Source organism: Papaver somniferum, unplaced genomic scaffold (assembly GCF_003573695.1).
Source record: "Papaver somniferum cultivar HN1 unplaced genomic scaffold, ASM357369v1 unplaced-scaffold_132, whole genome shotgun sequence".
NCBI lineage: Eukaryota > Viridiplantae > Streptophyta > Magnoliopsida > Ranunculales > Papaveraceae > Papaver > Papaver somniferum.
In genome coordinates this window covers 7798941-7822769 of record NW_020622381.1, presented here as the reverse complement: position 1 = coordinate 7822769, position 23829 = coordinate 7798941, and the positions used below count along the sequence as shown (strand labels likewise).

At 37.6% G+C, this 23829-nt stretch overlaps 2 protein-coding genes across 2 annotated transcripts; both read left to right on the top strand.

The window, feature by feature from the left end:
* Positions 1–5629: 5629 nt before the first annotated feature.
* Positions 5630–9507, top strand: LOC113332752 (pyruvate dehydrogenase (acetyl-transferring) kinase, mitochondrial-like). The gene is made up of 6 exons (XM_026579264.1): positions 5630–5965; positions 7861–8119; positions 8211–8391; positions 8520–8667; positions 8777–8990; positions 9117–9507. Exons 1-6 carry the CDS (start codon positions 5717–5719, stop codon positions 9173–9175), a joined length of 1110 nt encoding a protein of 369 aa, XP_026435049.1. The 5' UTR covers positions 5630–5716; the 3' UTR covers positions 9176–9507.
* A 2433-nt stretch (positions 9508–11940) lies between these two features.
* LOC113332646 lies at positions 11941–16137 on the top strand. Its single transcript, XM_026579169.1, has 3 exons — positions 11941–12624; positions 13059–14622; positions 14738–16137. Exons 1-3 carry the CDS (start codon positions 12360–12362, stop codon positions 15123–15125), a joined length of 2217 nt encoding a protein of 738 aa, XP_026434954.1. The 5' UTR covers positions 11941–12359; the 3' UTR covers positions 15126–16137.
* The last annotated feature ends 7692 nt before the right edge of the window (positions 16138–23829 follow it).

Below are 23829 nucleotides of genomic sequence, written 5' to 3'. Positions count from 1 at the left end.
CTAGGAAACTTACCTCTTTCTCTTAAAGACTCATTTATATGACTAACCTGGGTTTTCAACTCGGAAATAGCCTGAGACTTAGCCTGACCTATTCTCTTATTTTCTTCTATACCTTGAGCAACAGATTGCTGAAACTGCATAGTGTTACGAGTTAACAAAGCAAGAGACGCTTTTAAACTCATAATCTTCTTATCCGATGGGTTCTGAAACTGAGCCGGGGCTGAAGGATTCTTAGTATAGCCAAAACCTGGGGGAGCTTGAGAGTTACTAGACTGACCTTGATTCTGGCCCTTAGACCAAGAAAGGTTGGGATGGTTTCTCCAGCCAGGGTTATAGGTTTCTGAATAAGGGTCAAACTTCTGACAGTTATCGAATCTAGTGTTGTTATAAAGAGCATTGGCTTGCTCTTCAATAGTATGGCCTTCCCAAAAAGGCTCTATTCTACCACTAGAATGACCTAATTCCAACGCTTCTAACCTTTTGACTATGACTGCTATTTTAGCATCTGACTCATAAGATCCTTCTACCCTATTGACATTTTCTCTACTTAGAAGAATTGTTTTCTGGGGTTCCCTATTATTTTCCCATTGTTGGGTCTTATTGGCGATTTCATTCAAGAATGTCATCGCCTCATCAACAGTTTTATTTTCAAACCCACCATGGTTGTTGTTGAATAGTCTGAACCCTCGTAGAGGATCTGAACTAACCTAACCTTCTCTAAACCATGATGAGGACATTGAGAAATTAAGTCATTGAACCTTTCTAAATACCTATATAAAGATTCTCCCTCTTGTTGAGCAAAAGTACAAATTTGTGTCCTAATAGACGATGTTTTGTGCCTTGGGAAAAACTTATGTATAACGGCAGATGTAAGTTGTTCATAGGTTTCAATTGACTCCGAATCCAAACTATACATCCAAGATTTGGCTTTATCTTTTAAGGAAAAGGGGAATAACCTAAGTTTCAGTGCATCATCACTAAGGTTTTTAATTTTCAGAGTACTACATACTTCCTCAAATTTCCTAACATGAAAATAGGGGTTCTCATTCTCTTTTCCTAAAAAGGTTGGGAGCATCTGTAAAGTCCCAGGTTTGAGTTCATAATTTGTCTCGGTTTCAGCTAACTTGATACAAGACGGACGAGAGGTCCTAGTTGGGTTCAATAAAGCTTTTAAAGTTTCCATTTCTGGCACTACCGAAGGACTAGGAGTACTTTCTTCACAAAGAAGCAGATTCTAAAAACTGAAGTTTCCAAAAACGGGACTCTCTAAAGAAGAGTCTTCGAGCTCCCCGCCTTCACAAGAAGAACTACTAGGTTTATCACTAATCAGACGACCTAGAGTGTTTCTTTTCCAAGCCCGTTCTACCTCGGGCATACACTAGAAAAACAAAACTAAAAAGAAAAGCCCTAAAAGGGAAGGGAAGTTCTATGCAAACATAAACAAGGCTGACTCCACCACAGCAAACCTACTGAATTCTAGCAAACATAAAGCATGATGGCTCCACTTAGATTGTTTCTAGACCAGCTTCTAATCCTTCGAAAGGGAATTCGTTACAATTTAAGCAAACCCCTCTGGAGTCAATCCAAGTCAAAGTAAGTTGAATTGAGGCGAGGGAAGCTCAGTGGAGCTTTGATACCCAAGGCCTCACCGCTATCACAAGGCGGCGCAGTCACGCATTCAACTCACAGAGACCATCATGAACTTCGAAGTATGATAAAAGAGTAACCAATATTTTTCGAACGACTTTCCTACTAAGCTCGTTACCCTATAGGTCTCGTTCTATTCCAATTTTTAAAGGTTAGGTTCGCGTTTGGTTTCGTTTTCCTAAGGCAGGCAAGAAGAGAACGGTGATGAGATCCGAACCCTTATCTTGTATGGCCAGTCCTTACCCTTTACTAGGAATTTAAAACAGCCGTTTTCAGTTCCTCAGCATATATGCAAACGAAGGAATACAGTAACTCGCTGACAGGGGATTCACGAGTGTTTCGACAAACTTACCTCCCGTTCCAGACGGGGGATGAACCGTTGTTGTCGACTCGGGCCACAACTCCTATGTTGTGTACGAACCCGAGGGGCCGAGGTGATATCATAATCACCGTCCTTCTCTGCAAACAGTTTAATATTTAATCTACCCTTCCGTAGGGTTTAAAAAAATTAATGTCCAAATGTTCAAAGTCCAAAAGAAAGGTCCAAAAAATAAAGTGCAAAAAGAAAAAGAAAAATACAAAATAAAAAGAATTCCTAATACAATCTAATAAAATAACACTCTCTTTTTTTTTCTCTTTTTCTATAAAATAATAATAAAAAAATTCTTCTTCTTTAGCTTCTTTCGCTTTGCCTTTTACTTCAAGTCTTTAAATATTCGCCAAAAGCTTTGGCAAAAATTTCTTTCGCTCCAAATTCCCAAAATCTGAAAGGAAAAGACAAAAACCCAAAAACGTAAAGAAGAACAAATAAAACTAATAAAAATAAAAAAAACAAAAATAAATAAATCTAAAAACTCCATCCTAAAGACAAGCCCGCGTCGGCGGCGCCAAAAATTGATATTAATTTTTTTATGATTGTAGTAATGAGGTTCAAACTCTCGGACTTGTGAAGATTAAATTTAATGATTTAATAAAATTATATACAAAAATATTAACAAAGTGGGCGAGAGGTAACCAAGACACTAGATTCCACTATTACACATGAATGATGTCAAATATTTCACAACTCTAATTATCCTTTTAATCCTTTATTTCTTAATCCACAAATAATCAAACATATTCTCAAAAATTAATTGTATCCCTTAAGCATAGATTATCTAACCAAAGCATAACCTATCTAATTGAATCACAACTAATGAAGAAAATTATGCAAACTTTTAAGAACTCTGCAAAAGCAGTGATTGAGTGAATTATAATTAAATACTAGAGAAAATGAAATAGTTACCCATTGTTCATGTGTGAATAGATTCATCCATTGCCTTGGTTACGAGAGAATTAGCCTCTCATCATGTTGGAAAACCTCTCAAAGAATTTCATTGATGCTCAAAAATGGTTTACAAATGATGAGAATATGAGAAATACAATAAAAACGGGTTTGTAACAATTATATTTGTTACAAACCAGAGAACTACGACCCTCGGTGGAAAAATAAGACTGCTGCAGCTGTGTCGCAAACGCTGTAGCAAATAAGTCTGCCTGTAAACTGTGACCCACATAATGAGTTGCTGTCACTGTTCAAAAACGACTGCTGGTGCAGGTCCGTTCTTCGTGTTCTTCAGTGTTCTTCAATGGCAGCAGCAGCAGCAGGTGGTCTCTCTGCAAGTTCGATTTTTTGACTCTGTGGTGCTCTAAACTTCTCCCAATCTCTCCGTCCACCTTCTGCTCGACCCCAATAGCCTATTTATACACCTCTGGACTAAGAATCTCCCTCATTACTCCATAAAATCTTCCCATATCTCGACAGTAAAGAAAAAATAATAAAGGAAATTTTCTTTCCTTTCTCGCCTCTTCACACGCCTGCTGATGTCGATATACTCTCAGGGCATTGTTTTCACGTTCCACCAGAAGTAAAACTCTATCAATCCACACGCCAACTACACAGAACTCGTGATGGAGCAACCAAAACCCGAGCAACCCTGTTTTCTTCACTGCCGATTATCCAACCAAATCCGGATGATTTTGAAGTCCATACCACGCATGTATATCTCAGTCAAGTGTTCCCGTGAAGTTTTAGCCATTGAATCACACTATAACATCTTCAAATTTCGATCGAAAATTCTCAGAGAGCTGCCACATTTTTCCCGCCAATTTTTAAGTTTCAAACGAATAAGATGGTGTCCCCCTAACCAGTTGTGGGGTGCGAATAGCAGCTGCCTTTTTGGGGGGTGCCCCTTAGTAATTGAGGTGCCCCTTAACCAAATCTGGGCTCCGTATAGCAAGTGTCCTCCGGGGGTGTTCCGAGTGATTTTTCGAGTCGATATTTCCAACAATATTTATTTTCCAAAAATACCTAAAAATACACAAAACACCATAATAAGGACGAAAACGAGTACCAACAATACGAAAGATTGAGGACAATTTAGGCACATAAATGTGTCTATCAGTAGACCGTCCTCTTCCTCTTCTTGTTTTGCAATTACATGCATCTTTCAAAACTTGTTTAAGTTACTTTTATGTCGTAATTCTGACTACATGATCAATTACATGATCAATTGAAGCCCTTTGACATTGTTGGATTCGCAGTTTCATTTTTGTAGAAGGTATTGGTCGACAGAGAACTTTTTGGAATCGTCGATCAATTGACAATAAAATGAAGAAATTATGGAAGAAGAGAAGAAGAGGCGTCGACAATTGTGAGATTGAAAGGGGATATCAAAGATAAAATGATTTATGTTTTTTATGTTTTCTTTTTATTAGGATCAAGGATAGTATTATCATCCTAAAGGATATTATTGAAACGGGATACCAAAGATAAACTTATGGTAGCACCAATCGAGGAGATGCTCGCCCTGCATCGGCTGCGCTGGTTTGGGCATCTCCAGCGAAGATCGTCTGATGCTCCAGTGCGAGTAGGTCGTATTAGGCGCGTTGAAGGAAGGATGAAACGCAGAGGCCGACCGAAGCTAACATGGGATGACTCCATAAATAAAGACATGAGCAAGAGAAATCTATCTCCGGAGCAGGTGCTGGACAGACAGACTTGGAGGGCGGCGATTCGCGTGGAAGAGGTGGGTTTCCGGTACGTAGACTAACAACCCCTTTTTTTTTAATTTCCGTTTACTTTCTTCGACCCTCAATCAGCGCACACGTAAAGGCAACCCTGCAGTTTGGGGGGGAGGGGGGGAGGGGGCTGTAGCGCTGCAGTCGGCATAATTGTGAAGGAGAAATCCCCCGTAGCTTCTGCAACACAGACATGGTGTAAGTATATCCGCATTAATGGTCGAGAATTCGTAATCCCATTAAATCGGTGATTACTCATCTAGTCCAAAACAAAACCAAACGCGGCGCAAATACCGTCAAGTATTTTGCCTGAGGTAGTGCGGATTGTGCAAGGCTTGACAAGGCGGCGTAAAACCTATGTTATCTTTTATGAGATATTCTCTAACCGATCCGGTACTTGCTATTGGAAAAGACTTTGGATTTGAATTTGGAAAAATAGTATTATCCTTTCATCACAAAATACAACCTTAGCCAAAATCCATCCCCATTAACGGATATGGAATTCTTGTTTTACTTAGATTTATCAATGAAAAGGAGCTCCTTCAATCCTAACTTAAAGAAGATATTTATTATTCAATGTCCATGATGATGAACCTTTTTACTGAACAAAACTTATCAAAGTTTATCAGCTGGCCAAAAACCTACGCATACAACACACGTACACAAAGAAGAGGGAGGTATTAATGGGAAAACGAAACAATTAGAATCCGCAGGATCTGGTAAAAGTGACTAGCACTAGCATAGGATTAAGACCAGGGACATTGACACTTTACTTACTTTAGCCTTTCTTAAACAGGGAAATCAAAAGGACACTTCACATAGCAAAACAATAAAAAGATCTTTCAATCAATGCTAAATAGACCATTTTACCCATACATTATTGTTAAAACATCTAGCATTAAAGGGGTGTAATCTGTCAAACTACTATCCTGTAGTAAACAAGATCAATGTGTCTTCTTCTTCAGATTCATTCTTCTTTCAATTTCAGTTCAGTAACAATATTTTTTTAATGGCAGCTAAAAAATTATCTGAAACTTATTCAAAAGATTTAATTAATGAATTGAAAAAATGGGGTAAAATGAAAAGAACAGGAGTCAGTTTAAGATACATGACTGAGTTTGGATCAAGACCTACTGAAAAGAACTTACTCATTTCAGCTCAGTTTCTTCATAAAGAACTTGCTATTAGGATTGCTAGGAAAGCTCTCGAACTTGAGAAATTACCTTATGGATTGTCAGAAAAACCTGCTGTTTTGAAGGTATATACATTTCATTCATTTCTTCTTTTACTTACATTTTCAGCTTGCTGGTTGGGTTCTTGTGTTTATCTGATTTTATGAGTTTATATCAATGCATTTTACCTTTTTATATATGTGGATTAATGGGGATGTCGTAAGTTATGTTTTTTTTTTTTTTATAATCTTCTTAGGATAAATGGGATGAAGATGATGAGTTCTTTGTAGGTTTAGTCTTGATGGGAAACTATGTTTTTTCTTAAATTATACATATAATGAATGTGTTCGGTTTGTTGAATCTGCTAATTCATGGAGAATTTCTAATAGTACAATGAGGAAATTTGGGTTTGCAAACTGTAGTTTGTCTCGAATTGGTTGGAATTTTGGATTATATCTTACTTGGCTACTTGGTAGAATTTTGGTATTGGTCCATCTTTAAAATTGTGAATTTGAGGCTTCAATAGTTGAATGTCATTTACATTAGATTGATTCAATCAAGGAATTTGCATGTTGTTTATTATGTATGATACTGATATGCTGATTCGTCCGGCGATGTTAGTTTGAATAAAGAGATCAATGCTCAGTGATACTAAGGATGACTTAGCTTTTATACAAACGATTAAGTCGGTCAGATTGAGACATAGCTTAGTGGCTCATGCCTTAGCTTTAGGTGTTCTGTTGCTAGTGATTTTAGTTCATTTCCATGATTAGTTACTGATGAGAAGCGGAAGCTTACAACGAAAATAAATTGAAATTGATAACTTGAAAAGGATAAATAATCAACCAATTTAGTTTCTTCTACCCTTTGAATAAAGGAAGAACCTAATAATGGAGATTCTTCTCAAATAACTTACAATTTCTACCCAATTAAATTGGAAACTATAAGATTATGAGAGGCATCTAGTTGATACTCTAGAATTAGATGATCTAATTCCCCCTAGAGATAACAATTAGGTTTGAAAGAAGAGAACATCTCTCACACAGTATTCTAAAACCCAAACTCTTTCTCCTTTAGCCTTATGTCTTCTAATTTATACTAGCACCAAGGACATACTTGGCATATTCAAAGTAATTCTAAGATGGACTATAAATGGTGCTTCAATATCGATATGGGACATCCATAATACATCACATACCATAAAGAGCTCTAGTTTAATTGAGATATCAGGGACAAAAAAAGGGCAAATTACACATGATCACCAAAAATAGCTACATGGAAAAATGTGATAAAAAAAAACCTGCAAGAACAATGAACCTTCCCACTTTCGTAAATGTGATCTCTTCTTCTTCTTCAGGTTCATTCTTCTTTTTCTTCTTTAAATTCAATTCAGTTTTCACAAACAATGATTTAATGGCAGCTAAAAGATATTCAAAAGATTTAAAAAATTTAATTGCTGAATTGAGAAAATGAGGTAAAATGCAAAGGACAGGCATCAGTTAAGATGCATGACTGAATTTGGACCAGTACCTATTACAAAACACTCTCTTTTCAGCTGGGTTTCCTCATAAAGAGTTTGCTATTAGAATTGCTAGAGAAGTTCTTTGACTCGAGATATTAGTACCTTATGGATTATCAGAAACGCCTTCTGGTATAATTCAGTCATTAGTTTTATAGCTTATTTATTTTGTGATTTTATTCTTCATCGGAACCTTTGTGTTCATACGGTGTAAAAATTGATTGTCATAGGTTTGTTTGATCTAGATAATTCATTTGTAATAGTCTAATGGGAAAATTTAGACTCACAATTTTTTGTTTTTTGCCAAATGTTGTATGTAGTTGTATGAATTGCTTGGTTATTTCAAATATATTTTACGTGGTTACTTGATCGAGTCTTGATAGTGGTCTATTTTTTTGAAGTTGAGGTCTGAATTTCATTTGCATATTAGATTGATAATTTTAATGAATTCGTATTTGATAGGTTCGAGATTGGTATGTTGATTCGTTCAGTGATGTACGTTCCTTTAAAGAGATCAACGACACTAACGATGAGTTAGCTTTTACACAAACGATTAAGTCAATCAGATTGAAACATACCTCAGTGGCTCCTACCTTGGCTTTAGGTGTTCAACAGCTGAAGCAAGACCTTGGTCCAAAGATCAATATCCAAGATTTGAGCGAAATTCATCAGTTTCTTGACCGATTTTACATGTCAAGAATTGGGATCCGTATGCTTATTGGTTTGCCCCATTCTTTATTTTGTCAACTTTTTTTATCATGTATCTTCACCGACAATTTAGTATAACTGATCAAAATTTCATGAAAACTCAGGTCAGCATGTAGCTTTGCACGACCCCGATCCACTACCTGATTGTATAGGTTGCATACATACAAGAATGTCTCCCTTGGAGGTAGCGCGAAATGCCAGTGAGGATGCCCGTTCTATTTGCTTAAGAGAGTATGGAAGCTCACCTGATGTTAAAATCTATGGCGACCACAATTTTACATTCCCGTAAGTTCCCTACTCTCCTTTACATTCTAGAATTTGCTCTAAACCCATTATTCCAAGCTTTGAATGGGCAGCGCTCCACATCTTACAGTCAACCGAGACCCATGTTTTATCATTTGCTTTTATGGCAGGTATGTTCCATCACACTTACATCTTATGGTGTTTGAGTTGGTTAAGAACTCTTTACGTGCTGTTCAAGAGCGCTTTATGGATTCAGATGAGGTTGCACCTCCTATTAGAATAATAGTTGCTGACGGGTTGCAGGATGTCACGATAAAGGTAATGCAGAGGCCAGAGGGTGTAACTAACTACATACAAAGATACCTGTTATAACTTTTTGTTGCAGATAAATGATTAGGGATGTTTTTGCTTTCATTTTTGTCTGTAGATATCAGATGAGGGGGGTGGTATACCAAGATGTGATCTTCCGAAATTGTTTTCTTATCTTTATAGTACATCAAAAAGCCCATTGGACGAAAACATGACTATGTCGTCATCTGATACGGCAACAATGGCTGGGTATGGATGTGGGATTCCTATAAGCCGTCTCTATGCTCGATATTTTGGAGGTGATCTACAAGTTATTTCCATGGAAGGATATGGTAAGTACATCATCGTTTCCTGTTCTTAAAGCAACCTAATCCAAACATCTTACATATCATGCTGTTGCTATTTCACTTTGCGCGTACATCTACGTAATAATTTGGAGTAATTGTTATTTTTAACAGGAACTGATGCTTACCTCCATCTGTCTCGTCTGGGTGATTCAGCAGAACCCTTGTCATGAATATATCTCCAACTATATTTAACAGAAATTCGAGGAGTACTTATTTCTTAATTTCAAGACAAGAGAAAAAGAACAAGAAACAATTGAAAGCAGCTAGCTATCAGATTCTCGTATATAATTCTGTTCAGTTTGTAATTTTTTTCTGTTCAATCTTCATCCAATTCACGCTGGTAAGTCTTTCAATGTACTTCTAATCAGAATATACTGGTTTCCCATTTAACAAATAATGTCAGTAGAACTTGGAGAATTTGGACAAAGATAGAAGCTGCTTTGGTAATATTGGTGCAAGTCATCTCTGCTATTGATATTATCTCTTTCCGTTTTAAGTGCGATGAGCATGTTTGGCAGCTTACTAAAGAGGGCAGGTTCACTGTCTAAGTGTCAATTCTTTGTACACGAAGATGAAAAGATACTGGAAGGTCCCAAAACATGAACAACCCCAAATAGGACCTCATAGGCGGAACAAATGTGATTCCCAGAATTGAAACTTTGTCATGGAAGTGTGAAATTCTGCCTGTTCATTAGCTGAATTCTTCCAAGTCTGCATGTTGTGTGTTTTGTTTATGGGGAGGAAACAATGACCCAGCTGTTCATGAATTTTATTTTTGCAAAATCTGTTTTGAACTTGTTCGTGCATGAACCTTTCTTTGGTGTTTTTCACAACTGTACTAAATTTTCTGATTGGTTTAATATTTGGTTCACCGGAAAAACTGTACCTTTTAGCATCATGTTGGCTAGGCTGAGTTTTGTGCCCTGGAGTCTTGGTACATCTGGAAAGCTAGGTGTACCTAAACCTTCCGACAGAGACTAGTAGCCACACTTAGTTACCTACCAAATCACTTGTCACATAAACTGTTCTATACCCTTCAGTAAACATTACCAGTTTAGTACGAAAATGCTAAACGCCCCCCGCTGGCCCTCCCCCAGCCCTCCCCACACTCACCTTACAAATATAAAGCCTAGTTTATTTGGGGGCCATCGGAATTAATTGGGGGTCATGTATTAGAGGACAAAAAAGGTCACCAGAACCTAATTTGGGTCACCCCTTATAAAAATATTTTTTAAATAATTAAAATGCCCTAAATGATTAGAGTTAAAATTTAATTAATTAGTGATAATCTTAATTAATTAGTGATAATCTTATTTAATTAGAGTTTAATTTTTCTTTTCCAGATTTTTTGTCTGCAATTTTTAGTCTAACTTTTTTTTTTTTGCCCAGATAGTATGAAAAATCGTCAAGGTATTAAAAATTTTCATTGACGACCCTCAACGGTCGTTAATGTTTAGACTGTTTAAGTGACGAATCTAAACTGTCGAAGATCCATTAATGGCGGAAATGTACGACAGCTTTGGGTCGTCATAAAAATGATTAATTCCCTGACGATCCTTTGGAAGGGTCGTTACTGTTTTGGTTACGCATTTGACGATTTAAACAGTCGTTAATGTTTTAGAAATGTCGTTATAGACTGTCGTTAATCTCTAAAAAGAGTCGTTAGTGTATGACAGTTTAGAGTCGTTATTGTTTTGATCATGATGTATATGACGACCCTAAACTGTCGTTAATGTCGGTGAAGGGTCGTTATTTGATAAAAAAATATTAATGAAGGGTAAAATAATATATTCATCTTCCGATTTTTACACTCCTGAAAAATTTGGGGTGCAAACAAAATTCCATGGCCCCCAATTAGAAGTCATGGCCCCCAATTAAACTAGGATACAAAGGCTGCAAAATTCCATGGTACGAAATTAAGACTGCTAACTCCCCAACAGCCCATCAGAAAGAAAATCAATGGTGAGTGATGAAGCCACCTAGTGGGGGAGAAAGTGGGGGAGTGATTGTGGGGATACGTAGCAACTTCGAGTTTAGTAATCAGATCATCACTTGTAGCCATGTTCATGTAAAGCAGCAACCTAAAGTCATAGTTAGGGAAACACACCTAAGTTAATGCATGACCAAGTCAAGGACATGAGGGGTTGGACTATTCTCGAGTCACATTGTACAGGGGATCATGTTGCAGCTAGAGGCTTATTCTGGATGGTCAAACCCAGCCTTGTGAAGCACTGAGACCTGAAACCTACTTTGGCCATTGGCTAGTTAACAATCACAGTCTTAATTTCGTACCACCTAACAAATCCAACCACACCAAGCAGGACCTCCAAACGATATAAAATAGAATCCGTACATTTCAAAAGGTCACCGACAAAATTCAGAAAAAATATTTAACCCCTGAATAAAATTCACAAGTGATAAAAAGCAAAAGCCATCGTCACATAAACGCATAAACGTCCCATCGCTTTTGCACGAGAGACTACCAGTTGCACTACGTTATTTTTCTTTTTCTAAGAAAAAGAGTCTAGGCAACTATACAGTTTGCCTACTCACGTTTACATCTAGGATGATACTTGTGCTGACTCGAGCGCCAGGCTCACACCTCAAAAGAATATTAATAACATGTTATTAATGTTATTTTTGAGAAAATACAAATAAAATCTAGTAACAAATTGCTAGCTAGTTACTCAAAAGACTCTCGTGGACTCGCATGACAATACGGGTTAGCTAGCTACTCAAAATCAGCAAAACTCTAGAGTTGTTTCCTTTAGCAAAAAGAAATTAAAATACTCTATATAGTATTTCCAAGGAAGCTAATAAAGACCGGAATCTTCAAAGACGCTTTCGGATACAGAATCTAAAGAGTCTTCCTTATAATTGCCGTATAAATTGGATTCCAAATCAAATATCTTTCCATATTCCCTTCCACAATCGTATTTCCTAAATCACTCATGATTATTTCAGGAATTTTCTTTGGGCCTGGTTATAAATAGTCATGTTTTTCTCTCTTCTGACTCAAGTCAATCAATAATCAGTCAGTCAGTCTCCTTGCCTCTTCCTCTTCTATTCAGCGGTTTCCTCTAGATCTGCTTGCCTACATGTCCCATTCCCACTTTTCAACCACTCTATCCTCCTCCTCCTCCTCGTTTCTCTCTCCCCAAATCCAATCTTCTCTTCTTCTTCTTATATAGTAATCTTCTGAGAGAAGATTCAGGAGATCATCAGTAGTAGTAGTACTAGTTTTTTTTCTTTCTTTGTTTTGCTTTTGAGGTATGGGTTTGGTTGTTGATGATAAAAGAATTAACAAAACCATCTAAAAAATAATCGGAGAATAATTAGACGACGGCGGCGGCGATGGGAGGAGAGGTGGTTACTGAAGGAGGTGCGGAAGCACAATATGTGAATGCAAAGACATCAGTATGGTGGGATATAGAGAATTGTCATGTGCCTAAAGGATGTGAACCACATGCGATTGCACAGAATATAAGTTCTGCTCTTATTAAGATGAATTATTGTGGAGCGATTTCTATTTCTGCTTATGGTGATACTAATCGGATACCTATGTCTGTTCAACATGCTCTTTCCTCCACTGGAATCACTCTCAATCATGTTCCTGCTGGTAAACCCTTGATTTTCTTTTTTCTTTTTTAACTGTTTTTATGTTAGAATTTTCTAAATCTTGGGTATGAGTTTGAAGTTACTGGTATTGAATTCTCAAAATTGATTAAGATGTTACCTAATAAGGAAATAATAGAACTAAAAGAAAGATTAGTCAAAGTTGAATTCTTGAAATTGGGGAAATTTTTGCCCAGTTTGTTTTTAGGGTTTTAATTCTGATGTTCTAGTTCTTACTTGGAGGTATGTGCCCTGGAGATTGCCAGTGAGAATTGAACTAGGGATCTCCTTCTAGTTGTTTATTCGGATGTTGTAGTTGTTTGATGCTTCTCTTTGTGAAATTCGTTGTAGATGAATTTTTTTGATAACATAGATGTTTCTCTTTGTGAAATTGGTGACAGAATAAGTAACAATTGGAAATTTATTGTATAACCGCAGGTGTGAAGGATGCTAGTGATAAAAAGATTCTTGTAGATATGTTGTTTTGGGCGGTGGACAATCCTGCACCCGCAAATTACTTGTTGATATCCGGTGATCGGGATTTCTCGAATGCGCTCCATCAATTACGTTTAAGGAGGTACAATATTCTTATAGCACAACCAATGTGTGCGTCTGCACCACTTCTTGCTGCGGCAAAAAGTGTTTGGCTTTGGACAAGCCTTTTAGCAGGAGGACCCCCACTTAAAAGTGGGGAAGCATCACAGTTGATTAGTAATGGGAATAGCTTAGGGAACACGGATACACACAAAAACAATAGTTCTGAAGACCCCTTGCAGATAAACGACCATGTAGATCATTCATCCGAAAACTTTTATGCAGAAGACCAGAACTCTTTTAGGAATGCTGGGGGTGTTGATTACAATAAAAATAAAGGGAAACAAGTTAGGAGGAACCCTAGTCAGCCAAATATGTCTAGAACGTCTAGTGTCCCGGTTGGTGTACAGGAAGGTCACTATAGTAATGGAGGTTACCCCCAACGTGGATATCCACAGACAAAGCCACATAAGGAAGCTCCTCATGAGTTCTTCGGTGCTAATAGGCCCAAATCTTTTTCAAGTGGGTCTATTCCCAATGTCAGTCAACCTAATTCGGTTCCATCTCATGGGTCTGTGCTCGGTTCCAATCCAGCTAATCCTGCTCCACACGAGTTCTACAGTGGTGTCAATAATCCTAGACCCTTCATGAATGGGCCTATTCCCAGTTTTAATCAAGCTAATCATAATCCTATTTGGAATAACGGGAGCAACTATCCCGGCAGTCACCAGCATCATTATCCCCAACAACAAAGACCGAATAACTTTCCATATCCTTCAAACTTTGGTCCCCCAAGTTTTCATCCACATGGTCCACATCCAGTACCGCCTAGAAATAATGTACACACCATTCCTTCAGGTCCTCCTACAAATATTCCTGAATTTAAATTAAGTATTTCTGAAAACCGCAACAATACACAGTATCCTCCCACTGGCATCCTGCCAGAGCTGAAATCAAATTCTAAGGTTGGTTCTGCAAACCCAAACATGAATGTACCACATATATCTACGGTGCAGAACACCTCCAGTCAAGCCTCTGTCCCCTCATCTTCTACTGCGACTGCTAACAGCCCTCCGGAGAATAGCCCGTACGGGGTTACAGGAAAGCGAGTGTTTTCGGAATATGAACAAGGTCTTGCAGGGATTGTTATACTTGCTTTGGCTACCTTAGAAACGGACAAGATGCAACCAACTGAAATGAATATAACTGATTGTATTCGCCATGGTGATCTTAAACACAGTAATATAGACGTTAAGAAAGCCCTAGATTCTGCTATTGAGCAAGAGGTGGTTGAAAAACAGACTGCTGGTGCGTCACAATATTATGTTCGTAAAGGTAAGAAGGTCTGGGGATGCATGAATCCCCTAGGTGGCAGTCTCAAACAGTACCCGAAACCTTTATGGGATGGAATCCAGAAATTTCTTACATCTCCTGACGGGCGGTCTAAAATTATGGCTACTCAAAGCAGGTACCTTTGTTTTTTTCCAATTGGCATCCAATTATTTTGATTTTGAATTTCAAATGGCATTATTAGGACTATCTCTGGTAGTGAATACTAATTGTATGCTTTAACCACTGAACAGATATGAAGCGGCCACTGTTCTAAAGAACGAGTGCTTGAAAGATCTTGTTTTGGGTCAAATTATTCAAATTTTGACTATGTTAATCAACGTCAAGAGGTGGATTATAACTCATGCTTCATCAGGTTGGCAGCCAGTTAGCATCACTCTAAAAGAGACCAGCGCTGATTCACATCCCAAGACAACTCAGATATCATTAAATTGGAAGCCAGTTAATAATACCCCTAAAGGGACTAATGGAGAATCAACTCAAGTATCATTGAATTGGCAGCCAGTTAATACTACCCCTAAAGAGACTAACGGGGAACCAACTCAAGTAGCATTGTGGCAGCCAGTTAATAATACCCCTAAAGAGACTAACGAGGAATCAACTCCCAAGATCGGGACTTGATTCGGTTTGATATTACTACTAGCAAGGGACCTTGGAAGCAAAACAAATTACTATGGTACATTTGACATCTTAGGTGGGTCTCCTTGGAAATTAAATTTTATAGTTTATTTAGTCTATTTAAAGTAGGAAGGAATGTTCGGAGCGGTCATCGTCTTTATGTGGTGAAGCAAGGGAGCAGGTATGCTGCACGTTTTAAATATCTGAAAGGGTGAAAACTTTGAACAGAGTATACGATACACAAGAATGGAAAAGGTACATTCTCCTTGGCACTAGATAGTTCTCCATTCTCGAAATCTGATCTATCGACTTATTTTAGGTCTGCAAAAGTGGGTTTTAGCCTGTAGTGCAGGATTTTTTCAGAATCAAGGACGTATTGGTTTTATCATCAAAACTCAAACTCGTAAACTCTATCCTGTATAATTTATTATCTCATCTCTAACATGTGAAAAAGGATTACGCAAGGAATTTCACTGAGTTAGTAAATTATAGCAAGATGCGTCACTGAGGGAAGAAGGTTTTTTTCTGGTATTCAAATTATGTCACTACTAAAAGAGAGAAGATGATGTTTCGAAGTTCATTGTGCCAGAGGGATAAAGTAAGTAGCATGACGAATTGTTTCTGTTACCAAGGGAAGAAGGTTTGTGCTGGTATTTTATCTAAGAGAAGATGTTTTGAAGTTCATGGATTGTGCTGGGAGTCAGAGGAAGTAAGAAGGTGACAAACTATTCTAATCATTGGGATCTTTAAAAATGGTGATAAAAAAAGCAGTGCACAAGCGGCATTGTCAACTATCATCTCAAGTAATGGCATTATTATTCGTGTATGACTTGGCCATTCTGAACCAAGATTTTATGTCTCTCTTGTTACTGTGGTTTAGTTAATATCTTTCTTCACGTAAAAATATTAGTATAGCTGTGGTATGTTGAGGCTATGGATTTCTTTTATCGTTGAATGATTTAAGGCTTCATGTAACGTGAATATTTGCTTGATCTCTATATTTTGTGCTTGCCAATTCATGTCTGGTAGTATTATTAGCAGCTATACGACTATTGAAGAAGATGAGTTGCGGGTTCATAAGGCTGGCTCTAGTGGTGACCCAAGATTCAACATTCTTGGGCAGACATGTCATCAAAATTCAAACATTGATGTGAACTCAATGTGAACTACAGTGGTTCTGTTGTCACTTCCTTCCATCCGAGATCCCTAACCAAATAATGCAATTTCACAGGGACAATAGGCTTCCTGTTTGAAATGAACAATCACGGTATGGGACGGCTTATAAAAGCGACAACAATAATTGACATACAGCAACGGGCACTTTGAGTCGTAAATTTTTTGAATCTTAAACAGTGACCTCCATCAGTGTAATAAAGTGGTTTTGTGTTGTCACTTCCTTCGCATCTGCGGTGCCTGCGAATGTGAATTAGGTTTAGAATTGTTGATTATATAGGATCACTGTACTATCTTGAGTCGTAATTCGAAATCAATGAAATAAATTAAATCTTATTTGAATTCACTAAGATTAATACTCCTCGTTGGAAGTTGTCTCGAAAAATATATCTGTTGATAATGACGAAGATTCTTATATTCCAAAAAAGACAAATATTCATAAAGATGATGGACACTCCATCCCAAAAATTATCAATTTATTTAGACTTCATAACATATCCATCGTATCGACAAGTTGTAGATGATATTTAGAGTGTATAAGTTGTACCTTTTTTGTGTTGCCTCATTATTCAACCAACTTGCAAAAGTGGATGACCCATACACATCAATGCTACAATGAGTGACTATTAAATGACTTCATTTTAAATTCTCAATCAATGTGCACACTACCTCATCAAAGTAATAAAATATTGTCGTTTCATCATATGTGTCATTAAATCTCCGAATCTTAAACAGTGAGTTCCATCAATGTTATACAGTGGTTATGAGTTGTCACTTCCTTCCAACAGAGCTCCCTGACCCCCCATCCAAAAAAAAATAATTCACTTTCATAAGGATTTCCTGTTTGGGGTGATATTTATTTCCCTTCTCTATCCTTTAATATTTTTGTGATGGTGACATCTTATGTCACATCTAACACAAAAGTAAAGTGTGTAAATATGGCCTGCCATAGGTTGAATAATTGTTATCTTGAGCAAATAATAAAATTCTATATGGATGGGTAGTGACCATCAAACGTGATTCTAACATGGAAGGATGTCTAGTTGAGACGCCAAACCATTAGTCGTCCCTTACGCGACCCTTTAGTTCACCAATGGTCAATTTTTGGATACTCTATAAATAGAGTTTCATTCATCCTAATTCAAACACACCAAAAAACTATTAGTTTTATCTCCTACTGATATGTTTTCTGTATTTTATCAATTTGTTTAAAGTTAAAAAAGAATGGCTAGATTTGGATGCGCTGAGGATGTTGCACTTATTGGTGCCTGGTGTGTGGTTGATAGTGATTTAATACTAGGAAATGACCTATATGGAAGTACCTTTTGGGACCGAGTTAGAGTCGAATACGGAACCGCATGGCACAGTGACACCGTCAGAAGTAGCAAGGGCATGCAGCAGAGGATTAGCACGTTGAAAAGATAAGTGAAAAGATATGTAGCTCATGTAAGGGCTTTCAAAACGCGGGGTACCAAAATACACCATCACCTTTTTCTTAGGCAACCTGTGTGGACAAACTCAAATATAATTCCGAGAGTTCAATTTAATGAATCTCAATCAAGAAAGAATATTCAGAGTTATATCTCTATCTCTCACAATCAGAACGTTTATAGAGGCAAGTCCGTGAACCTGATTTGCGGGTCAGAGTACTTGGTGATTTCAAAGATCAATTTCCAAATATCAATCAAGTCGTATCCAACAAACAAGGATGGATGTATCTACTTTGATTGATTAACACACAACTTGTGATATTTCAGTTATAAAGATAAACAATATAATGCAGAAAAGAAATAACATAGACACTAGAAGTTTTGTTAACGAGGAAACCGCAAATGCAGAAAAACCTCGTGACCTAGTCCATATTGAACACCAAACTGTATTAAGCCACTACAGACACTAGCATACTGCCAATTAACTTCGGATTGGAATGTAGTTGAGACCGAATTAAACCCTCCTAGAAATTTAGTTACGGTCGCGTTCCTTACGCCTCTTGAATCCCGGTAGGACTCTGCGCAATTGATTCCCTTAGCTGACATCACATCAACTAAGAGTTGCTTCAACTCAATTGAAGACTTTAAACCAATATTCCTCCCACAAATAAGCCTATATGTGATTTCCTTTGCGATCAAAAAGTTAGATCAAGGTGATGGAGATCGACAGCAATAGATAAAGTCTAGCTAACCTCGAAATTCGGACTTATGCAACCCGAAGTGCAGCCTAGATTATTATTCACCTCACAAGTATAAAACTTTTGGAATCAACAAAGTCTGAGACGAAGAGAACTTTGATGATTTATATCTATCTTGTTCAAGTGAGCAGCTCAACAATCGAACAAGATCAGGATACTCGAGCTATCAGATAAACAATAGCTGAACCTGGCTTCACGAATCCCTACGAAGTCTTTGTAGTCGCTAAACCCTAAAAGGGTTTTAGGAAGAGGACGACTCTAGTGTTACAACTAGGACACACCAAGAAAAGTGATGTCGGGATTCAAATATCCCACTTGTTTGAGGTTCCCCTTTTATAGACATTCAAAGCATAGATTGCTTTAGGTTTAAGCTAAGATAGCTTTGGAACCAAACAAACAATATCCACCGTTAGATGAATCTTTGAATATGATTAACATAATCAAGATATACACTCTGGTTTGGGATGAACCGTAACGGAACCGCGTATAAGACCACGCTCGTGAATGGTTAGCCGAAGCTAGCCAACTGAATTATAAGTTTGAGCATTTTCATAAACACTTAAGACTTAACTCGAAACACAATCATGTGATAAAATATGTCTGTGGTGTTTTTAGAGATTATTCAAATTATCTCGGAGAAATAATTTTATGTGCATAAGAATTTAATCGACATGGTAAGTAGGCGTACAAGGTACAATTACTTAACTTATTCGTGAACAATTATGTCATGGTACGTGTACCACAGAACTTTTGTGGTATGCGTACTTGTATGGATACCAATTAAACATAGCCACGTTCCGGAGTCCACATAAATTTTTTTGGTACGTGTACCGGTATGGATACCAAACCGGTTCCGTAATCACAGTTCCTTTCTAGTACACACACTGGTTTGCGTACCAAACCTGATTCACAAGTTCACAGACTTTTAAAGGTGTGCATATGAATATACGTACCAAACATCTGTTTGTCGACATATAGCTACTCCTTTTCTTGTATTGCGTACATGCATTACGACTTCATACTTATAACAGCTTTTCCAGTTTGTAAGACTGGTGCGTACACTATATTATATCCGAATTTACGGTAGTTCTATATCTCTCTAAATCGATTCGAAACATTCCCAAATAATATCAATGACACATATCATTTTTCCAGGCTATTTTCGAATGTTAATTCTTGAATCATGATTTTGATTCCGAACAATAAATTGTCCTTAACCGAAATTCATCAAATATGAATAAATTTTCATTAAGCTTAGTCATATTTCAAGAAGTCTCTTAACTTGGTAATTAGTTTTCGACTCGAAATTCTTGATATGCTTATGATAATCTAATTAGTTATGCGACAACGTCTCATAGATAGAAAGATGAATATAACTTGAGAAATAGGTGATTCAGTCTTCACTTACCTTTTATTGAAGAAGTTATCCAAAAGCTTCAGTTGATCTTCGCCTTCAAATGGTAGAACGTAATGATGACTGCCGTGATGTTCGTTTCTCAACGACACTTCTATCCTAATCCGAGACTTAACTAATTGTAGACTAGAAATCAAGATATAGTTTTGACAACTAAATTTGACAACAAGCTTGAGATAGAAACACTTGTGAGTTCGACCGAGCAATGATATAACAATCCCCCCCCCCCCGTCAATTCTCATGACAAACTATCAATACATACAGATTGAAAATAAAGCTTTAAAAACTCCTCGAATCCATCACGCCTTGATTTCCTTGGTTTCTTCAGATCTTTGAATTCTTCGTTACTTCAAGTTGCAATGATTCTGAACGTGTTCAATTCAACATCGTTGTTGTTGAAGATCCACAGCGATAACAACTTTGAAGACAAATATTTTTAATCGGCGTTATACATAAACATAATATTATTATCTTCTCCAAAGTTCAATTGTATCCCAACTCTTAAGTAATACTACGGTGATATGTTTCTCCCCATTAATTAATACTTACATCTTTTGCATAATAGGTAAAATCTTAGAATATTGGTTCACCCCCCTACATAATGATCTGTAAATCATATGTATGTAGTGCAAAACTACTAAATAATTCCCCCTCTTTTTGTTAATAAAATTGGCAAAGGTACGAAATCACGGGATCGTAATGAATACAACCAAAAGATACTTCAGGATTCCAAGGTGGTTACATATCAACTTTATTTAGATGATATCACATAGTAACAAAATAATTAACGCTCATCTAGGAGATTTAAGATACAAGCATCCCCTGTAAATTTCACAACCACACACCCCACAAAGATATAACAATTAAGCACAAGTTCATTTACTCTCCCCCATTTGAAGTCATTCCCAAAAAAACAACATGAGTGACCTTTCTTTAAGAAAAAGAGGATTTTGTTGGACATTAACAAATCACATGGATTTATATCCTTAATATCGACTTAAATTAATCTCAACATCAGTTATGAACAAGGAGATAATTTTAATTCGTATGACTCAACATAAGAATATCTTATGGAGTGTATGTTGCAGTAATAACACAAAAGTGTGATCACGAGTAGATCAATACTGCGATAAAATTTCTCAAAGAGTTTGTTCTATTATCAATTTATAAAAAACATAATAGATTTAACTTCTGAGCATATATGAAATATCAGCTCGATTCATGAAAAACTTAAAGGCACATATACTTCATAAGACTTTTGCAATAATTAAACCAATAATGATTACATACTGTAAATTCATCTTCTCTAAGATATAAACTTGTAAAAAACATACAAGTTGATTTGCTCCTGGAAGGAAGAACCAATCTTTTCCGCTAGGATTTACACCACGATTGGCTACCAAAAGCGTATAAAAAGATTTCCTTACACACTGGTGGCCTAAAGACGAGGTTTCTGATAAACCCATCGACGGTATGTTACCCATTGATGCTTTCTTATGTTTATGGTTGTCCAGAGGCGTTTTTGAAGACAGTGGAAACTTGTTGAAGCCTTTTGTGATTCCCTTTGCTATTAAGATGGCTCAAGGTAAGCAACTTCCGATAGGTAGTTTATTCTTAGGCTCCTTGTATTACAACCTGGACTCCTTGATTATAGACTCCAGTGTGTCGAACGGCTCTATGAAGATTGAGTGTTATGCCAACACGATGTTTCTTCAAGCTTTGATGTGGGAGCATTTTAAGAATTATGCACCTACTCCACGTAATGTTCTGCAAGGACCGAATACTGATGCGCGCCATACTTTCCCTGAGAAAGATAATGCTAGGATCATGCGTTGGTCCACCAAGCAGCCTCGTTCTAAAATACGTTTTATTGATGTGTTAGATGAAGAATCTGAGTTCAATTTTCGCCCGTGGGTGTCAGTCCCTGATTATCTTTCTCAGCCGATGACTTTCAATACTGGAGAAGGCACGAGTTTGACGTCTGGTGCGCACCTGAGTGATGGAGAAAGATCTTTCATGTTTAGTTGCACTCCTGGTCATTTGCTATCAGTCACGTTTGGAGAGCTTTCAGTGGAGGAGTATAATATTGATAGAGCAGCTCGACAAATGGGTATGGATCAGTGTGTTCCAACCATACGGAGAAGGAAGACATCAGTTGAGCAACTCAGGACTCATTTGGATCATACTCACATGGAAGGGACTAGCTACTGGTTTCCTGGTTCTGATAGATCCGCCTATGTAACCCCAGGTTATGCAGAATTCTGGGACCAGAAACTTGGGTGTTTGCGTGGCTTTGTAAGATTTCCCAGACCTCCATTCAAGGATCTTCCTTCGGCTGAGATGATTTCCAGTCGACCAAGATTGAAGTATCTTTCTGGTGATAAACGAAAGTCGTCTCCAGGATGCTCTCAGGTATGTTTCTTCATATAATCTTCACGAAATTATAAGAACTGTATTCTGATTATATTACTGGATTTCACCACAGGATGGTCGTAATATACGCCCTCGAATCGGTGTAGATTTCTCAGAGACTGAGGCAGTTATTCATGGCGGAGAAGGCAGGCATAAAGGTTATAAGCTGTTACCTAATACCGTAAAGTCCCCAGTTGGTGCTTTGGTTAGTTCCCAATATTTCTCACTGTGAATTTCATTGCTATTAGCATTAGAATCATGAAGCCGACGTTGTTAATTTTGTTGCAGAGTTTTACTCCATCAAGTCTTGAAGGTCTTCAATTTTCTGCTACTGAACAAGCAATCGCTGATTTGAGTGACGAAGAAACTGTAAGTATTTCTTTACATGTTCAAATGGGGTGCTTCATAGATGAAAATACTGATTGTAAAAGACGTGTACATGAGGAAGTCTTCATGGATATGGAGAATTCTGGAACTCAATCATCCTCTGGGAATAGGAATGGAGGTAATTCCCGAGATTCGGAGCCGGGTGGGAGTGATGTTCCTCTTGTCGTTGATGTGGACAATTCCAACCCCTTGGACACTTTGGAGATTCCTCAAGTAAGTATATATCATGTACATTCTTCGTATAAGTATAAAATTGCTGATTTGTAAACGAATGAATGAGAACCCATGTGAATATGTGAAAACTTAGTCGAATTTTGTCGTCAGAAAATTCAGAACCCAGCTTTTTAGTAGAAACGCTGTAGAATCTTCGTACGGAGTCGGATTTTGATGACCTGCATGTGTAAATTCAAGCCCGGAAAATTTCCAAGCTTTTTCAAAGAAGCTTTTTAAGTTTTGGGCACGTTCAGAGCCTGAAAAAGGAGAAATAGTAAACTTCCAGGAGACTTCCAGAACTTTTTCAGATTGCGCGTTACTTGATATTTTGGCCACATCTACTCACTCGTTCATCGGATTGTCATGAAATTTTGACATGTCATAGAGGACATACATACGAAGAGAATGGCATATAACCCATTCTCGTATTCCTTGTAGATTGCTCCCAGTTCGTCTCCTAGTACAGGGCAGAGTTCAGTTTCTTCAGACGGACTCATCGTAAAATGTGTTTTCATGACTTCCATGTTATTTTCCCGTGCCTTGAATGTAGTATGATGAACCTTGATGATGTTTCATTGCTGGTATACTGTGTTTCATAATCTCCTTTGGATTCGTGACTCTAACCTCATGTAATCTTCGTATTAGGTGCTAAATATCGAAGTTGAGGATACTGGAGCCAACGATGATAACTCTAACCATTCCGGAGTTATTGATGAAGAGACAACCATCCCTGCATTTAAAGTCCATGAGAAGGTCGCTATTTCTGTTATGGAAACCCAGATGGTTGTTGCCTCAGTGATAGAAGAAACCGAGACAGCAGCGGAGAATACTGAAGGAACTGTTGCTTTAGTCGTGGGAGCCACTCCAGTGATCGAGAACCGTATAATAGTGTACGAATATCCAACTGCAGGGGTCGCTTT

Coding starts and splice junctions, on each gene's coding strand:
- LOC113332646 (XM_026579169.1), top strand. CDS start 12,360: ATGGGAGGAGAGGTGGTTACTGAAGGAGGTGCGGAAGCACAATATGTG. Junction 12,625..13,058: donor TCTCAATCATGTTCCTGCTG/GTAAACCCTTGA, acceptor GTATAACCGCAG/GTGTGAAGGATGCTAGTGAT. Junction 14,623..14,737: donor ATTATGGCTACTCAAAGCAG/GTACCTTTGTTT, acceptor ACCACTGAACAG/ATATGAAGCGGCCACTGTTC.
- LOC113332752 (XM_026579264.1), top strand. CDS start 5,717: ATGGCAGCTAAAAAATTATCTGAAACTTATTCAAAAGATTTAATTAAT. Junction 8,120..8,210: donor TGGGATCCGTATGCTTATTG/GTTTGCCCCATT, acceptor ATGAAAACTCAG/GTCAGCATGTAGCTTTGCAC. Junction 8,668..8,776: donor TGCAGGATGTCACGATAAAG/GTAATGCAGAGG, acceptor TTTTGTCTGTAG/ATATCAGATGAGGGGGGTGG.